This window comes from Trichoderma harzianum (assembly GCF_003025095.1).
Source record: "Trichoderma harzianum CBS 226.95 unplaced genomic scaffold M431scaffold_34, whole genome shotgun sequence".
Lineage (NCBI taxonomy): Eukaryota > Fungi > Ascomycota > Sordariomycetes > Hypocreales > Hypocreaceae > Trichoderma > Trichoderma harzianum.
This window is the reverse complement of record NW_020209282.1, coordinates 51,563-68,661: the sequence shown is the minus strand read 5'-3', so window position 1 is coordinate 68,661 and position 17,099 is coordinate 51,563. Positions and strand designations below refer to the sequence as shown.

General features: G+C 48.7%; 7 protein-coding genes across 7 annotated transcripts; 4 read left to right on the top strand and 3 right to left on the bottom strand.

The window, feature by feature from the left end:
• Positions 1-290: 290 nt before the first annotated feature.
• M431DRAFT_101588 (hypothetical protein) lies at positions 291-2,206 on the top strand (the record flags this gene model as incomplete). The annotated part of the gene is made up of 5 exons (XM_024911327.1): positions 291-382; positions 448-743; positions 808-976; positions 1,032-1,738; positions 1,806-2,206. 5 exons carry the CDS (start codon positions 291-293, stop codon positions 2,204-2,206), a joined length of 1,665 nt encoding a protein of 554 aa, XP_024767443.1.
• A 670-nt stretch (positions 2,207-2,876) lies between these two features.
• Positions 2,877-4,503, top strand: M431DRAFT_514215 (hypothetical protein). Its single transcript, XM_024920179.1, has 6 exons — positions 2,877-3,502; positions 3,599-3,771; positions 3,853-3,989; positions 4,051-4,106; positions 4,185-4,293; positions 4,356-4,503. Exons 1-6 carry the CDS (start codon positions 3,006-3,008, stop codon positions 4,389-4,391), a joined length of 1,008 nt encoding a protein of 335 aa, XP_024767442.1. The 5' UTR covers positions 2,877-3,005; the 3' UTR covers positions 4,392-4,503.
• Positions 4,499-6,648, bottom strand: M431DRAFT_514213 (hypothetical protein). The gene is made up of 3 exons (XM_024920178.1): positions 6,497-6,648; positions 6,269-6,416; positions 4,499-6,213 (listed from the first exon to the last, which is right to left on the bottom strand). Exons 1-3 carry the CDS (start codon positions 6,605-6,607, stop codon positions 4,994-4,996), a joined length of 1,479 nt encoding a protein of 492 aa, XP_024767441.1. The 5' UTR covers positions 6,608-6,648; the 3' UTR covers positions 4,499-4,993.
• A 414-nt stretch (positions 6,649-7,062) lies between these two features.
• Positions 7,063-8,897, top strand: M431DRAFT_488300 (hypothetical protein; the record flags this gene model as incomplete). Its single annotated transcript, XM_024916548.1, has 2 exons — positions 7,063-7,271; positions 7,331-8,897. The coding sequence occupies 2 exons, from the start codon at positions 7,063-7,065 to the stop codon at positions 8,895-8,897; spliced, it is 1,776 nt and encodes a 591-aa protein (XP_024767440.1).
• Positions 8,898-9,314: 417 nt separating this feature from the next.
• On the bottom strand, positions 9,315-12,672 carry M431DRAFT_129520 (hypothetical protein). The gene is made up of 2 exons (XM_024912407.1): positions 12,605-12,672; positions 9,315-12,548 (listed from the first exon to the last, which is right to left on the bottom strand). Exon 2 carries the CDS (start codon positions 12,411-12,413, stop codon positions 9,420-9,422), a length of 2,994 nt encoding a protein of 997 aa, XP_024767439.1. The 5' UTR covers positions 12,414-12,548; positions 12,605-12,672; the 3' UTR covers positions 9,315-9,419.
• A 1,010-nt stretch (positions 12,673-13,682) lies between these two features.
• On the top strand, positions 13,683-15,814 carry M431DRAFT_501771 (hypothetical protein; the record flags this gene model as incomplete). The annotated part of the gene is made up of 3 exons (XM_024918058.1): positions 13,683-15,005; positions 15,061-15,532; positions 15,603-15,814. The coding sequence occupies 3 exons, from the start codon at positions 13,683-13,685 to the stop codon at positions 15,812-15,814; spliced, it is 2,007 nt and encodes a 668-aa protein (XP_024767438.1).
• A 247-nt stretch (positions 15,815-16,061) lies between these two features.
• M431DRAFT_11470 (hypothetical protein) lies at positions 16,062-17,045 on the bottom strand (the record flags this gene model as incomplete). The annotated part of the gene is made up of 1 exon (XM_024911912.1): positions 16,062-17,045. One exon carries the CDS (start codon positions 17,043-17,045, stop codon positions 16,062-16,064), a length of 984 nt encoding a protein of 327 aa, XP_024767437.1.
• Positions 17,046-17,099: the final 54 nt, after the last annotated feature.

The following is a 17,099-nucleotide window of genomic DNA, read 5'->3' as shown; positions in this document are numbered from 1 at the left end:
TCAACACGATCAGTTATCCTAATATTCCTTCCTTCTTTTTGGAATCCGCTTGTTAATATTAGAAGGCGAGCTGCTTTTTGGATACCTTTCGGCATTCTTTTGGAGCCAGCTCGGCTGATAGAGAGACACATTCTGGGTCATCCTATAAGACAGCAACAGAACCTCCATCTCATATTATTCCTCAATTAAGCCTGTTAGGCTGGGATTCCCGAATCTCAAGGTTCGTTTCCGATACTGGGATAATGTCGCCTCCTTCGAGATGCTCCAGCTGTGACGACCCCGGAGATCCTATGGAAACAACACCACGCGTGGATGATGAACGAATTCCTGAAGCCAATATCGCTCCCATTCCTACATGGCAGTTTTGGTTGCTTTGTTGTGGGTGAGTGCCAGTGCCGCTCAAAGGAGAGCTTACATGTATTGACGCCAACTGATCTGTTCCTATAGAGTCTGTTCAGGCCTGCTACTGTCGATCATCGACTCCTCCATCCTAGCAACCAGTTTATACACAATCGGGGTCGAGTTTCAAGAGCATAGTCTGATCAACTGGGTCGTGCTAGCCTATACTTTAGGCTATGCTGGCTTCATCGTGTCATGCAGCACTCTTTCCGATATTGTTGGACGGCGTAATGCTTTCGCAGCTTCATATATACTCTTTGTGTCCTTGTCTATTGCATGTGGCTTTTCTAAGCACGTAAAGTGGCTGATAATATGCCGAGGATTTCAGGGGATTGGCGGTTCCGGTCTGTGAATACGAAACCCTCCCCTCTTACACAAAGATAGTGAAAGGCTTACAGTACTTTGCAGGCCTATATGCCTTATCAATGATCATATTGACTCAGCAGTGCCCACCACAGCTTCGTCAATATATCGGTAGCATTATTGGAGTGGTCATTGCCAGCGCGGGCATTCTTGGGCCTGTCTTGGGAGGGATTTTCGCCCAATATACGAGCTGGCGGTGGATTTTTTGGATGAAGTCTGCAATCCCGACCATGTATATGATGAAAGAACTCAGCTAACGTGGAAGACAGCGGGCCCATTGGGTTTGTTTCTCTGATTGTTTTCTTTATTAGCTGGCCCAGCAGAAGGAAGATATTTCATACACACACCACACCGTGGAAGCAGTTTGACTTTGTCGGTACCGTACTAGGAATCACGGCCTCGATTCTCGTGGTTTTTGCATTTCAGAATGCCGGTGAGTCCGAACCAAAGACCTGGAGGCGCCCGATATTCATCGCACCATTGGTCGTTGGTTTGGCGTGCTGGCTGGCACTCTTCGCCTGGGGATTTGCTATTGAGAAGTGGTTTGCTCAATCTATCGCTCCCGTCTTTCCTATAGAGCTGTTACGAAATCGACGCTACGCGAGAAGCATGTTGACTACTTTTCTACTGGGCTATCCTTATTTACTCCTGATATTCTTATTTCCAATAAGGATGCAAGTCGTGAGCGGCAAGAGCCCACTCCTTGCAGGGCTAACTTTGCTTCCTATGCTAGGAACAGCTGCTATCGGGAGCATGGTCAGCGGAAAGGTCAACGCAGTCAAAGATCATCTCTCTGGGACCTTGCGTTGTGGTTCATGGCTCATGGGTCTTGGATTTGTGCTCCTCACAACAGTTAGAGGACCTGAAAACGACGCAAGAGCTCTTGGGTTTCTAGCTTTCGTGGGGTTTGGTTTTGGTCTTTTTACAGCAGCAGCAACCAATGTGATAAGTGTTGATGTTCTGACACGCCAAAAGGGTAAGGAGGTCCTTTATTCTTTTACATTGCTTTGTTCGTATAACCTGCTGACTCTTTTGCCTTTTAGCGTCAGCTCATGGCATTCTTGCGCAAGCGAGAATATTAGGGGGAAGCCTTGGCGTAGCAGTTTCTACGTTGTTCTTACACACCGAAGTCATTAACCGACTTCCGGATATTCTGACCCCCGAGGAGCTGGCTTTCATGGAGGGCGACATGAAAAATCTAGTGGGAGATAGCCTAGAAGCTGTCAAGAAGGCATATTCGTCTGCGTTCCACAAGAGCATCACAACGGCCGCTGTAGCAGCTTGTTTGGCGGTGCTATCGACAGCCTTTATGAGCTGTCATATACGCAAAAGGGACATCGAGCAGCAGCTTGAAACGACAGTTCCGAGAGATCGACAACAGAGAGGGGTGGAACCTTTGATTCCGTTGCAGGACGTTGCGCATTTGGAAGAGCCGATGAAGTGAATTAGGCATGCTGTCTGTTTTGGATGTAACACTCATGCCTGTAACATGAGTGTTTCTGTCCATGTTTATGAGGGATCTGAATGACGGAGAGGTGGATATCTTCTTGATTAGCACCCTTGGACGGTTGCAGGAGAGCTGTTTTTGGCTCTTGTATACAACAACATCTTTTTGCTGGAGCACAAGCATTAGCAGACAACGACTGGCCCTGACCACCCTGTGCCTTTTTTGCTCCCCTGCTGTGTTTCTTCTTCCCTTCGCTCTTGTCTTCTTATGCTCTTGACTCGGAAGACCTGATAATCGGATAAGCGAGGATAAAAATCCGCGGAGAAATAATTGCCAAGCGTGGCATCCTCGAGACGGTAAAAAGTGTTGCCGTCTGCTGAAGATGCAATCATTTTGCATGTTGTTTCTGCCCCACGTTGAGAAGCGCGGGGTCATTTTTCAACCGGGAACCAAGGTGGGGGAATTGGCGAATTTGGAGACGCCCTGGAGCTTGTCGTCATTTTTGTATAGCATGATGAATGATACTAATTCCCTCTAAGAGCTGTGCTTGGAATCATTTGTAGCTGCTATTATTGCCCTCAAATCAGATACATGAAATGTACATGTTGTGACTCAGTCCTTCAGCTACCTTACCCAATCGTAAACTTGTGCCCTTGGTATCTCATATCTCGTCCTCTCCAATTTGGAGTCAACATCAAACCCCACTTTTCCTTCTACGACTTTCCATCTTCTCTCTCTTCTCCTTGAGCAATTGGCTAGCGTGCAAAAGTCAACGGAGAAGCATATCTTTATCTTGATGCCTTCCGTTCAAATCAGAACTACCGCCAATCTTTTCCGCACTGCTGTGACTCGTTCGTCTTTCTTACAAAGCGGCTACAACCGGTCCTTGTCTAGATATAGTCAGAGACAGACCCTTGCTTCTCCGTCTCTCACCTTTAAACCAGCCGTCTCACAAAACAGATTCACCATCTTTACGCGCACCATGGCTTCATCTGCGGCAGCTAAGCGTCTGGAGGGCAAGACTGTCCTTATTACTGGAGCCTCGTCTGGAATCGGACGGTCGACGGCTCTCGAGTTTGCGCGGACCAACCCCAATGGCAACTTGCGACTCATTGTGACGGCTCGCCGTGCGGAGTCGCTGGAGGAACTTGCTGCTGAGATTCACAAGGAGACTAACAATGGAGTCAAGGTGTTGCCTGTGAAGCTTGATGTGAGCAAGGCGGATGAGATCCGGGGCTTTGTGAACAGTTTGCCGGAGGAGTGGAGGGATATCCACGTCCTGGTCAACAATGCGTAAGTTTTTCCCTCTTCTTCTTATGATATACGATGAAAAGAAGTATTACTTTTCATCTATACTGTCAGTAGCTTTGCTAATTCCTTACTGTTCAGCGGACTTGTTAAGGGTGTGGCCAAAGCACCTGAAATTGATGAGGAGGACATGAACATTGTCTTCACGACAAACGTCACTGGTCTCATCAACATGACACAGGCCATTCTGCCAATTTTCCAGAAACGACCAAACGGTGGCCAGGGAGATATTATCAACATTGGTTCCATTGCCGGTATGTTTTTCGGGGTCACTTCACGACTTTTCTCTCATCCTTTCGCCTTCACATGTGATATTAACCTCCGTCTCTTTATAGGCCGTGAGCCGTACCCCGGAGGCGGAATCTACTGTGCCAGCAAAGCTGCCGTTCGAAGCTTCACGGATAGCTTGAGAAAGGAGCTTATCGCCACTCGAATCAGGGTCATTGAGATTGACCCCGGCCAGGTTGAAACGGTAAGGCAGCTCGAGGTACCAAAAATCAAGCTTGCACATTGCTTACAGCTGCTGCCATTAGGAATTTTCCGTTGTTCGTTTCTACGGTGACAAGTCCAAGGCCGATGCTGTCTATGCGTAAGATTCCACCCGTTCTCCTCTGCCGTTCCGCTTATATCATCACTTTATTGTATGGGCACTGACACCCACCACCAGTGGCTGCGACCCCCTCACTCCTGAGGATATCGCTGAGGTCATTGTCTTCGCCGCCACCAGAAAGGAGAATGTCGTCGTTGCCGAGTCTCTGCTCTACCCCAACCACCAGGTAAGTACCCCTCGTTCTCTCGATTCTTAGTTGAGGCTTTCTGGTTACTGACGAGCGAAAAGGCATCCGCTCTTATCATGCATCGCCGACCAACTTAGACAAAATGAGTGTATAGACAGATGAGCACGTCGATATAAGGTAAAATATGTGCACATAGGGTAGATTTAAAATAAATAAATAAGCATTTAAACATTTAGCAAATAAACTGGATTGATAAATTGAAAACTTCTATGTATCTGCTTTAAGATGTTCGAAAATTTCTCTTGCCCCTAACCCACGACCAGCCGAAGCCAGAAAAGAATCAGGGGCCTTCTAAGAACGAAAATTTGATCTACCAACGTTCCGTTAAGAATCCATTCTGAGATGAATCGGACTCTTGCTGCCACAAGGACAGCACCGCTGGGTTGTGTTCGTTGAAACACGAGATAATGGGCGACACACACACACACACACACACACACGTGGGGAGAGGGGGCAATCTTCCACGAGACTTCATCGTTATTCATCAATTGACTGACCTTGTTCGTACAAATCATCAAGCCTTTTTTTGTTTCTCTTTCCTTTCCTAAATCCAAGGACGCCACGCTAAAAGAAAAATGAAACAACTGGAGAGACCCATCCAGCCAGACCATGAACAGTCTTGAAAAGAGGCGGCGATTCGCCTTCAGCTTACACATTGCAATCAACATCCTTCCATATTTCAATCTCCGATGTGTTGAAACAAGGGAGAAATGGACTCGCCATAATGATTTCGGCGGATGGCTTCAGACAGGAGAAACGACAGATCCAAAATGACCAGCTTACTCGAGTTTCTCACTCGCTCCTCGTTGATGGGGAAGCTGTTGGTAACAACAATGGTGTCGATGCACTCGCATGCTTGCAATTGCTCCAAACAGTCTCCGCCAAAGACACCATGGGTAGCAATGCAGTACACCTTCTTGGCCAAGCCTTTCTTGACCACGGTCTCAGCCGCAGCGATCCACGACCCTGGCTTGTCAATCATGTCATCGACTATGAAGACGGTGCGATTTCTCACGTCTCCCACCAGCGTGATCATGTGCTCTGCCCTAGGATCCTCAAAAGCATTGTCTTCCTCGTCGGAGCTGCTTTCGCCGTTGGCGCCGCCGGCCAGCGACTGACGATCGGGCGCAAAGAAGGACGAAGCATGAGACATGGTCATCGGATCATCGCCCTGCACGCTGTTACCCGCCGTAGAGCGTCCCGGAGACGGGAAGTCATCTTCGACAATGTGGCCTTGAATCAGCCGGCCATGAATGACTTCTTGGGCACGACGATCATCATAGTCAGAGTCGAGATGCACAGCGCTCTTTCGCCGTGTTGCGGGTTGATCTGCTTGGACAGGATCAGCAAGATTCGTCGCACTTGTCGACAAATCGCTAGACCGAATAGGCGAACCTTGCGAGTCGGTCACAACTCTAGTACTCCTAACGGGGGTCCTTGCTCTGTCGTGGCTTGGGGCGGGCTTGTCTGGCCGACTTCCACTCTGCGCCGTGTCCTTGAATTCGGACCGCTGATCAAGCCCATCGAGATGGTTCATGATCATGCTGCCTGTCATATTTGTTCCGCGTCTCCTCTCGGTGGTGACCAGCCCAAAGTTCAGCTTGAGAGCGTCCGCGAGTGACGTAACTCGTTTTGTACCACCAGGGTTTTTGGAAACAACCACAGCCTCTCGCCAATTTGGCACATTTCGCTTGATCCATTTGGCAATGATGGGTTCAGCATGGAGGTTGTCAACGGGACACCTGAAGAAGCCTTGCATCTGCGATGCATGAAGGTCCACAGTGATGACGTGCTTAACTCCAGCGACGCCGAGCAAGTTGGACAGCATCCTTGCGGTGATAGCTCCTCTAGGAGACTTCTTCTTGGACTGTCGGCTGTAGGGAAAGTACGGGAGCACAGCTGCGAAACAATGTCAGCAATGTTCCACAGCAAAGCCGGTGCCCGTTGAGCGAACCTGTGACCTTGTTGGCAGAGCCACCCTTGCAAGCAGAGATCATGATGAGCAACTCCATGATGGAGTCGTTGATCCTGGGACTCCCAGACTGGACAACGAAGACATCCTTCTCTCGGACGCTTGTGAGGATCCGGACACTTGTCTCGCCCTTTGGGAGTCAGTTAGTATCTGCCGAGGCCGACAGTCAAGGAACCAAAAAACGGCAACGAAGAGCTACAGGAAGCTCACATTGGAGAATTGGGTCAGCTCCGCTTGGGCAGGAGTCATGCCCAAGTTCTCACATATTTGGCCTGTCAGAGCTGGGCATGAGTTGCCGGCGAAAATGAGCGTGTTGCGCATTGCGACCGACCCTTGGGGGGAGAAGGAAAAAAAGTTTGAAGAAAAAAGTTGGGTGAGACGAGGAGCTTTTTTTCTTTCTCTAGGCGTGGAGCCCTAGGCAATCATACTGTGTGGATTGCACGTGAGGTTACGGTGCGATCTACCGCTGCCGCCAATATCATTGGTTCTGTTGATGGGCCGTCAATCGTTTAGACCTTGCAGCCTCCCGCATAAAACACAGTGCGATTTCGACACAGATCATCAAGGCGGGGCAATTCAGCTGCAGCAAGTGAATTTTGTCGGATTATCGCGAGCGTTATCATAATGCATGCATTGGCTTTCCGATTGTTGCTTAGACCAACAACCAGTTCCACAAAAAACATGTTGCCGCCGATGTAATATCTGGAAAGATATACATGACTAGCATCCCGCATTGAGGGCCCAGCATCTTCATGAATTGATGAGAATTGGTCGGCATGGGAATTCCTCACCTGATTACCACCCTGGAGAATTATGCCTCCCACGAGATCCTTCAGCATCAAGTGGTAGTCATTGATGGCCCAGCATTGGCTTATCATGTTCTTCATCTTTGCAGATTCCAAGGGGCCAATCAGCCGTCATATGGCCTTCTCAGTCGACTCGTCATTGAATGGTTGGATCGTCTGGAAGATCAGCAAGTGACCATGTCAGCTTCTTCCTAAATCCAGAAAGTAGTAAGAAAGATGATAGCTAACGCCTTAACAGTCGAGCCATATACTTCGATGGCTACCTGCCAGAGTCCAAGCAGCCTGTCCGTATGGAGAGAGTGATGAAAGTAACTTCCCGGCTCAACTTGTTCTACTCTTCAAATTCCATGGCCTGTCCTCGCAAGCATGTGGTTCCTACAAATGATATATATCTAGATGCAAACCGCCCGGGAAGGTTTACCGATAAAACCTCCTTGGACCCCAGCTTTCTTGTGCCCGCAATCATTGATGCTATCCGGGGTAATCCTCGATACCGAGAAAAATGCTTCATTATTCCAGGAGAGGCTGACGCCTACTGCGCTTCGGACATTGCGAAGCATGGTGGTACCATTTTGACATCCGACTCGGATCTACTTGCTCATGACCTTGGCAATGGCAAAGTTGTCTTCTTCCGAGATATCCATGAGAATGCTAGTTCGATGCTGGCTTGCGTGGTGTATGCGCCTCGTGAGATATACACGAAAATAGGACTGTCAAAGTCCGTGGAAGCTTGTCGCTTAGGGTATGAACGGCTGCGTAACCCCAACGCAACGCTTCCTATGCTATTAAAGGTCTGCTCGAAACCTATAGTACATGCTCTGGACTATGATCATTTTCGTCAACAATATGTCCACCACGAAAGTGCTCCAGTACCGCACTTGGTGGACGGTAGTTTACTCCCGTTGAGCGGCCTTGACCCCAGAGTGTCAGAACTGCTCCTTCAGATTGGGCAGGCGCCTAAAGCCAAGAACGCCCGAGAAAAGGCCAAGATTTTTCTCCCATCATTATTCGATAATCCCACCAAAGGCACATCTTGGGACGCAAGCGCGCATGTCCGGACATTGGCTTACACAGCGGCGTGCCGCTATCTTCAATGTCGCCGCTCTATGTCAGTTGAGGAATACAGAAGGGTGCAGAACATCAATCAAAAGGGACGGGAAATCTCACTGCTATCCAGCGATGAGGCGAATATAGCGGCTAGTGAGCTGCTGGAGCTTTTGAGACGAGTAGGAGAAACGGATATAGCACAGCAATATCGGTGGGTTCTGCTGTGCGTGATACTGGATGTTATGGAATGCAACCAGCAAGGCAAGAATTCACATGCACTAATCACGCTTCAACGAAGTGGTGGCAGCCCGGCCACTGCTGGGGATAAAATTTCTTGGGATATAATTCACTTTAGCGCACACATTCAAGCCGGGCTGTATTCACTTCGCATATTGAGCCAAGTCCTCTCTTCTGTAATCATCGAAACTAAGAGTGCAGATGAGTTCACGCTTAACCTCATTCAAATTGCCCGCAGTTTATCGGAGCTCCCACCTCTCCATGAATTTCCAGATGTTTGTCTGCTATCTGATTTCTTAAAGGCATCAAGAGAACACCAGATATTGAACATTCTATCAGAGTTTATAGCTTTTGAGCAAGCACCATCTCAAGGCGAACATTCTCGTCCGAAAGCAGAGGACAAGAAACCCAGCAAGCGGGGAGGCAAATCACAAGGCATAAATAAGAAGACAAACAAGAAGACAAACAATTCAAACGCGAATATAGGAAACAAATTCAATGTCCTCTCCATAGATACCTAAATAATACTGGATCTGATGGTCAAATTTTTTTCACACATTCATCCAGGAGGGGCGTAGGCTATGTTCCCGGGTATTCAGCATCCCAAGTTTGCCATCGAGCATCCTGCGTCTTAAGCATAAAGCCACTAATAATATCAGCTACTACTAGATAGAGGAATACAACTAAAGTAACATATACTAGAAAGAAGTTGCAGATGCTAGAAAGAAGTCGCAGATACTAGAAAGAAATAGAAGATATTAGAAAGAAGTAGTAGACACTAAAGGAAGTAGGAGATCCTGGAAGAAAATAAGCATATAAGAAGATGATAGAAGTAACAGGAGGGAGCATATGGTGATAGTGGCAGATATTTAAGAGATCTGTTACATACAGGTATTTGGGTACATAGATAAGTATCTACACGTTTAGTAAATAGAAGACCTTTCTTTTCCATGAATCTCTTTCTTACACTCAAACTTCACGCAGTCACTGGGGGCTGTATGGCTACTTGGGGAAGAAAATGTATTTCTCTTGATCAAGTTTTCTCATACTGGAGTAGCTTCATGTATATCTGCAAGTAATTGCAAAAGTGCAACAGGGGCCTCCTTCTCGTCTTCAACGTCCTGCAACAAATTCTCTTGAGTGTCTCCATTACCAGCGGCGCGAAGTATCCTCCAAGCTCGGCGGAACTCATTGCGGATTGAGACGATGCCGTTGTGTGTCACCGTTCGTGCCACATTGTGGTCTATTTCGAATGGATCTTCAATGGCGAATAGAAACCGAAGTCGGATCTCTTTGACCTCTCCATTCTTGGCAGTCTGTGGAGAGGCTGGCGGTTGAGTATTTTGGCGTGAAGGTGTATCGGGTGTTTGAGGCTTATCGGCATCTGTCTTCTGCACCTCATATACCGTTTTTGCCCCCGTCCAGCCCTTTTCTTGCTTTGTCAGAATTCCTCCATGAGTTCGCAAACTAATGACATTGCGGCCCCAATCAAACCCTCTACTGAGACCATTGCCCATCATGCCGGTTTGAGCGAAATATTCGAAAAATCCTCTCAGTAAGTGCCCCACGCTTTCGGTGTTTCTGTTGAGCTGATTTTGGGATGCCAGTCTAATGATTTCTTCCTCGTTTCTCCAGAATTGGATATTGTAGCCTCGGCAGCTTATCGTGGACTGTATCTCGGCCGGAGTCAAGTTGTTGGGAGGCGCCGGTGCGAGCTGTTGGAGATTGGGGCACACAAAGGGCTGCGCAACATTGACGAGATAGTGCAATACCATCAGCACGTAACCATAGCTACTCAAAGTGCCACGGTATCCAGAGTTGATGCCACGCATTTTGGCCCAGTGCTTGACAAATAGAATCATGGGTCGGACTCTCGGGTCAGTATGCGAGTAGCAGCGTAGCAAAAGAGTGTTCTGGAGAGCCAGGTGGGCAGAAAAGTTGATGTCGCATTGTACCCCAACATCGGATTTGGGAAACTCGAGCGGATCTCGTTGCCTCTGACCAGATTGATTTGGTGCCATTGTATGGGGATCAGTAAGTGCCTTGATCTTGCCAAAATCTGAAGAGAACTCGACGGGAATTGACACGACATAATATGGCTTCCCAGGCGCCATCATTCTCTTCTCGAGGGGCTGCCGCAATATTTCGATATAGCGTTTGATAGCAGGTACGACAGCAGCGTCGTACAATTTATTTTCAATAGCCCTTTCAAATTCATTGGCTAAATGAATACTTTTGTGGCGACATCCTACCGCTTGAATCGTTGCCTGTTCCGGGAATTGTTCAAGATAACCACTCAGTTGATCTCGTATCTCTTCACGAAATACCCCAGCAACATATCGGCTGGTTATGGTTGATTGAGGTGCGGGCGCCGAGATTCCTAAGCTGTTTACGATGCTCTTTATCCTGGTGTAATATTGCGAAGGTGTCTCTTGTTGATCTTGCTCAAACAGCAATAGTTGAACGGAGGGAATTTTCTTGAGCTTCTCGAGGGCCAATTGAAGTTCTCTGTTGTATGTGACAGGTTCAATATCCAGCAATGACCTAAGTTGCAGAGATTCCCACTGCCTTATGACTTTGTCATCCTCAGGTTGTCTTAGAGGGAGCCCTTCGCGCCATGACTTCCATTGGCGCAGTATGTTTTCTCCCTCTACTTGCATAAACACTCCAAAAAGAGAGCGATGGTCGAGTGAGTTTGAACGGGCATTCGCTGCAGCGATGGAAGGAAGTCTGGCAACATGATCCCGCAGAGAATCGTCTGCTAGCCCCTGGACAAATGCGTAACAGACACGGTTTAGAATGTCCCAGTCGGCTGCCGTAAAATCTTTGCAGTTTGAAGCAGTAATATCGTAGCCACCAGCTCTCCGTAAAATGCGCTTGGCTAGACTATAATAGGAATCTAGTGAGTTTTTAGGGCCTTGTTGAAGTCGAAATCGCTGTGGTTCAGTAGAGTCCTTGCAGAGTATCTCAAATTCGCCCAACGAATCTGAACCAGTCTCGGTGACTCCGCTTTGTTCGTGATCTTCGTCCTCGCCTCGAACAGAGCCATCATTGTCAGGCTCTATTTCAGCAGCTCCGGATTGAGTCTCTTTATCAAGGCCACGCTCCCATTTCTCGCGTGCTTCCAATAGACCTTTAAAGAGGTCTTCAGGAGGAAGCTCACATATCTTGATAATTGGGACTCTCGTGCGACTTAGAAGCCTGGCACCAAGCCCTGCCTGCAAGAATGCCTTTTCAATCAGTCGAGGTATAGGGGAACCAGGAGCATCAGGTGGAATCTTGGACAGAGGCGATACCAAGCCCAGGTCCAGGTCAGAGGCTTTTGTAGCAAAACCAGAAGACAAGCTGCCAAAACACTTCAGCTCCACGGAAAAGGGGGGGATCCTGTTGTTTATATCCGGTTGTTCTTCAAACTGACCAGCTTCAAACTGGCTAATGACTTCGCGGCAGATGTGCTCTATACGTTGACGAAAAGCTTCCTTTTCAGCTATCTCGGACCTGTCGATCTCGGAGTGACTCAAGACCTGATGACATAACATATCTAGTAGGCGGGCCTGGCTCGCGATTTCTTCGGGCCTGATGGAGCGATGTTGATAGTGAAATGACCCTGAGCTCTGATGATGTGCACCACGAGACGGGGCTGCATTATATTGTCTCATGGCCGATGAACTCTGGTATTGAGGCCTATTCGCAGATGCCTGTGGAGGACCGTTCCATGAATTTCGAGAACGGGGAAAGTCTGAGGGTCTCGGGCCTGAGGTTGAACGAGACTGCTGCTGCTGCTGTGGTGGCCATTGGGCATTCCTAGCCGGAAGCTGCTGCCGAGGCTCGGGGCTGACTGTGAACTGCATCTGACGTCGTTGAGCCTGATTTGGTCGCCTTCTTGACGTGGAAGGAGTGCCCGCTGGATTGGTGCTTTGGTTGGCATTGGTATTGGCATTGGCGTTAGCATTCGTGAGAATCATATTTCGTAGATGACCCTCAAGCCCAGAGGCTCCGTCACCTTCAACACCACGTTCTCGTTGATTAGGGAACATCTTGTTTAATCAACGGATACCTAGGTAAAGATAAGTGTGAAGATTGCAGCAGTGGCGAGCTTTCAGCACTTTAAAAACTTTGGTATCTTATCTTTACAATTGACATCCTCAATATCGCAGAATCCTGGCTTCAATCTTCTGATATGTAAGTTTTAAAGCACCTGATAAGGGAGAGGGGAAGCGAGACGAACAGGAAGTCACTTCGGTACTGAGTGGTACACAAGAGGGGAATTGCTTTTTTTGAAGCAAGATATCCAAGAAATGGATACCACGAAGTGACTTTGGAGAAGCGGAGCTAGAGGATGCCAGCAAGCTGTTAGTGCAACGCTGCCAGAGCTTAGCCTTAGCAGGTACCGTCGGCTAAGGGCCTCAGCTGCTGCATGACACAGGCCCCAGCTACGGCATTGAACCTGGCCCGACCTAGCAAGGTACCATGGCGCTGTAGATGGCTATTCCACCCCGTCCTCAAAGCCAATAAATCAGATATTAGAGGAATATAGCTATAGTACCAGGTACGAGAGAATTACAGTTGTAGCAGCAGATGATAGAAAAATATAGCTGTAGTAGGAGATACTGGAGAAATATAGGTAGCTATAGGAGCAGATACCAGAAGAAAGTAGCGATACTAGCAAAAGTACTACCTGGGAACCTGCAATTGATGAAAAGGCTTCAGGTTGCCCTCACATCTTGCTCCGTCACTTGAACTCTACTCGATCTACGGGGTGCTGTGTACCACTACTAAAATACTAAACTAGGTGTACTTTGTATCCCATTCAGTGCCGGTTTTGGGCGTTTTCTTCTAGCTACCTAGTATATCTGTACCTTCGTAGTATGTAGCCTTGGTGGTATCGAGTGGTGTTACTGAGTGGGTGTTAGAGGCAGCAAACAATCGAGCTCGGCCCTTTGTCATCAAGCGTCATAGGCAGGCAGCGGCAGTTCTCCGGCCGCCGCCCTAGAGAACCGCTACTAGTAGGCACCGCCTAGCTCTCGAGCAACCGCCGCCTATATCCTCTTCACATCAACCTTCAACACCATTTCTCTCACAGCTGTGTTGCGGCAGCATCTCTTGTTCAATTTATCCGCTGTCTCATCTGCTGCGAACCGTATGAATCGCGCACTCTGACACGACACTTTCTCACGTAACACGCTGTAGCGATCAGCTGCAGCTCTTTGTTCAGCTGCGGAGGCACGACAACCTCGTGCAAAGAGGCCGCGTGCCTTTTTTGCTCAGTTCAAGCATCGAAAGCTAGCGCTCATCACAGCGTCGAAATGAGCGCCCCTGCTGGAAATCCCAATGGCGCTCCGCGGAGCCAAAAGCCCAATCCCCTGCGTCCTCTTCGGAAGAAGCCTGTCAACCCACTTGTCGCATCATCTCGCAAACCAGGCCCCAAGCCCAATCGACCGCCTGCGACACCATCGACTTCAGCGCAAGGCGCCGCGAATGGGGCAAAGCCCAACATCGAAGAGCTACGGAAGCAATATGGCGGATGGAGCGAGCCACCCCCTCCCTATACTTTCAGCGACATCCCAATTATGACAACCAAGAAAGCTCTCCTCGATGGAATCCGATATCATCTGATGAGATTCTCCCAGACCAAATTGGGAGACAAACCTATTGATCCGACAGACCAAGACGAATTTGCCAGACCCGTTACGTTACATCGACGTGATGCCCGCCAACCTCCCCCAGGGAGAGCTGTGAAGGAAGAGGAGCCTGAACGACCCCCGGTAGATGAGCAAGAAGCAGAAAGACTGGCGCAGATAAAGGCTGAAAGAGAAGCGCAAAGGGCTATCGATCAAGCCAAGATTGCTCCGGTGGCCAAAGAGGTGGTGCCCAAACGCCCGAAGAAGCAAAAGGAGGAGAAAACAATGTTCAACCGAGCTCCAAAAACATCAGCAGCAAAGAAGGAATCCGATTTGAGATATGAAGAGGCTCTACCATGGCATCTGGAAGATGCGGATGGGAAAAATGTGTGGGTAGGCAGCTATGTGGCTGCTCTTTCTGAATCAAGTGTTGCATTCATGATTGACAAGTCGGTTTTCCGAATGATCCCATTGGAGAAATCTTACAAGTTCAACGCCAAACCACCTTTTCAACCCTTTACGATTGACCAGGCTGAGGCTTTCATGAATCGCAAGGTTGACGTCGGTCGTTGGGTTATGAAAGATGAAGAGAAGAAGGCTGGCCTGAACGATCTTGAAGCTACGCGGCGGATGTTGTACGGCCGGGGTCAAATGATCAAATCAGAGAGTGATACTTTCAAGGCCGCCTCACGCGCGGAGAAGATGGAGCATGATGAGCTCGATGTCTCAGGTGATGAATTCCAAGATGATGATGAGACCCCACACTTTGAGCGAAACGACGATGAAGATGCAAAAGAGTCCAAAGATCGAATTCGACGTGAACAGTTGGGAGCGAATCTGTTTGGTGAAGGAGACGAGCAAGAAGTGGACAAAGAACTGCAAGAACAGCTAAGGGAGGAGCTTGAGAGACAAAAATACGGCAAGACCACCAAAAAAGCTCTCATTAAGAGAGATCGTGAGGAGATATACGAAAGCGACAACTCGAGTTCTAATCCTTGGAGCAGCTCGGTAAGTCTACCCCCATGACACATTTAGCGTAACTTATGACTAACATCCCCCTCAGAGCGCCGAGGACAGCTCCGACGAGGAGGAGGAAGCCGGAAAAGAAGATGAGAAGAAGGACGGAGACAACAAGGATAGTCAGGGCGATGCTAAGGACAAGTCTAAGTTACAAAATGCCAAGGGGTCCACCACCCCACAAGGCAAACAGAAGCTCTCTGAGATGGTGAAGAAAGGAAAGTCTCTGAAGCGTGCCGGCTCCCCTGCCTTGTCAGAATCAAGCGGCAACGAGTCGACTAGGAAGAAGCAGAAGAAGGCATCTGCCGCGGCTCTCGGAAGCCGACCAAGCACTCCTGGACTGTCACAAACCACAGTGCGGCGTCCTAAGATTACAGCCGGCTCTGGAAGTGATGGAGAGGTCACCGCGGGTGAGATGTCGGATGGGGCGATGCAGAAGAAGAAGATTAAGCTTGTTGGCAGCTCAAGGGGAACACCTTCTGCATCTAGGGCTGGCAGTCCAAATCCCGCCCCAGCTGGTAAGCTCCTCAAACTCCTTTTTGTTAGATGTTTTCCCATCTTTCTCGTAACTAACAATGGATATCACAGGTGGTTCTTCTCCCCTAACTGGTGGACTGATTGAGCCATGGGAAATTTTGGAGAAGATACCCGTGGATGGAATAACGATTGGTGAACTCATCGGCTTATTCCAGGGTCGTGTCGGAGATGGGCCAGGCCGCATGCCCAGAGGGGAATGGATCACACTTGTTAGGCAGCTGTGCGACTTTGGCTCCGATAAACGTTTGCGTCGTAGAAAGTAATGGCCATATGGATACTTTCGACCAAGGGTGGGAAGATCTCATAATTACTATGCTTGATCAAAGGCCGTTTAGGGGTGAATTAGGAGAATAGCAGTTAGTCACAAGCTTGATGGCGAGATTCCATCTTTTATGTTTCTTAAGATAAATGAAAAAGGAAAACGACGGCGCCGACTCGCCGATTATTTTGATGCCAGGCTATATAATCCTAGTTCTCGTAGGGTATCTCAAATATTGGTACATACTATTGTTACTCATCCATTTGCCATGCATAATCCAGTCCCTTGTTGCGCTCACGCCGATTTAATGCCTTGAATCGCTCTGCTTCGAGCCCATTACCCCTGTCCACGCCGTCCCATCGGTATCCTGGCTTGATGCCATATCGATTAGGGGCCGCTGATCCTGAGTACACAGGTCGATGTTTCGAACTCCTGCTTCCTCGGTTTGTGTCCTTCTCAGCCATAAACTGCGTCATAGGATCGTTCCATCTTTGCTGGTCCATCATCTCTCGGTTCATATCCTCGTCATCGGCCTTGCGCGCAAAATTCATGAGCTTTGCGTCCTCCAGCTCTTCTCTGCGTCGTCTCGCATTTTCCAGCTGGACCTCGCCCTTGAGAGACTCCTTGGCAAGCCTCTCTTTTTCCTCAGCCTCGGCAGCTGCACGCCGAGCCTCCGCTCTCTTCATAGATATGTCGATTCGTCGACCGGTGGCATCTCGATAAACTGTCTCTTCTTCTTTTGCATTCTTCCGATGACGTTCGAATTCATCGCGTTCTTCTTGCTGCCGCCGCCTCAACTGTGCCGAGACCGATGCAGCGCTTTGCAGGCCAGCATGTGTTCCATCGCTCATCTTCACTACGCTTCCGTCGGCTTCAACGACCGGTAGCTCATCATCAGCCTCCCTTGCTGCATCATTTTCGGCAGCAGCTGAAGCGATGATGGCATCTGCAGCCGCCGCACTGTCATCCTGATTCGGGGCACTTCCACCCTCTCCTACAGTCTTCCAATTGCTCTTCTTTAGCTTCCGAAATTCAGCTGTAATATTTGAGACAGTCAATGGGCCATCTTCGTCATCAGCGTCTTGTTTGCTGCCTTTGTTCCAGGCTGTATCGTCGTCGTCGTCGGTAATGAGAAGCCCCGATGGTGCCTTTTCTTGCTTGCGCTTGCGCTTCTTGGATGGCTTTGGATCGGCAACAAGGTATCTTGATGCGAGATAGTTGGATAGATCGGCCATAATGTGTTGGAGGGGATTAAAAATTCAAGGGAAAACGAATTCAAATGGATAATT

Excerpts from the sequence above, each read along its gene's own strand:
- M431DRAFT_514215 (XM_024920179.1), top strand. The coding sequence starts at position 3,006 with ATGCCTTCCGTTCAAATCAGAACTACCGCCAATCTTTTCCGCACTGCT. Across the intron at positions 3,772-3,852 it reads CAACATTGGTTCCATTGCCG|GCCGTGAGCCGTACCCCGGA; the intron begins GTATGTTTTTCG and ends GTCTCTTTATAG. Across the intron at positions 4,294-4,355 it reads TGCTCTACCCCAACCACCAG|GCATCCGCTCTTATCATGCA; the intron begins GTAAGTACCCCT and ends ACGAGCGAAAAG.
- M431DRAFT_514213 (XM_024920178.1), bottom strand. The coding sequence starts at position 6,607 with ATGCGCAACACGCTCATTTTCGCCGGCAACTCATGCCCAGCTCTGACA. Across the intron at positions 6,417-6,496 it reads AGCTGACCCAATTCTCCAAT|GGCGAGACAAGTGTCCGGAT; the intron begins GTGAGCTTCCTG and ends TGACTCCCAAAG. Across the intron at positions 6,214-6,268 it reads CTCTGCCAACAAGGTCACAG|CTGTGCTCCCGTACTTTCCC; the intron begins GTTCGCTCAACG and ends ATTGTTTCGCAG.
- M431DRAFT_129520 (XM_024912407.1), bottom strand. The coding sequence starts at position 12,413 with ATGTTCCCTAATCAACGAGAACGTGGTGTTGAAGGTGACGGAGCCTCT.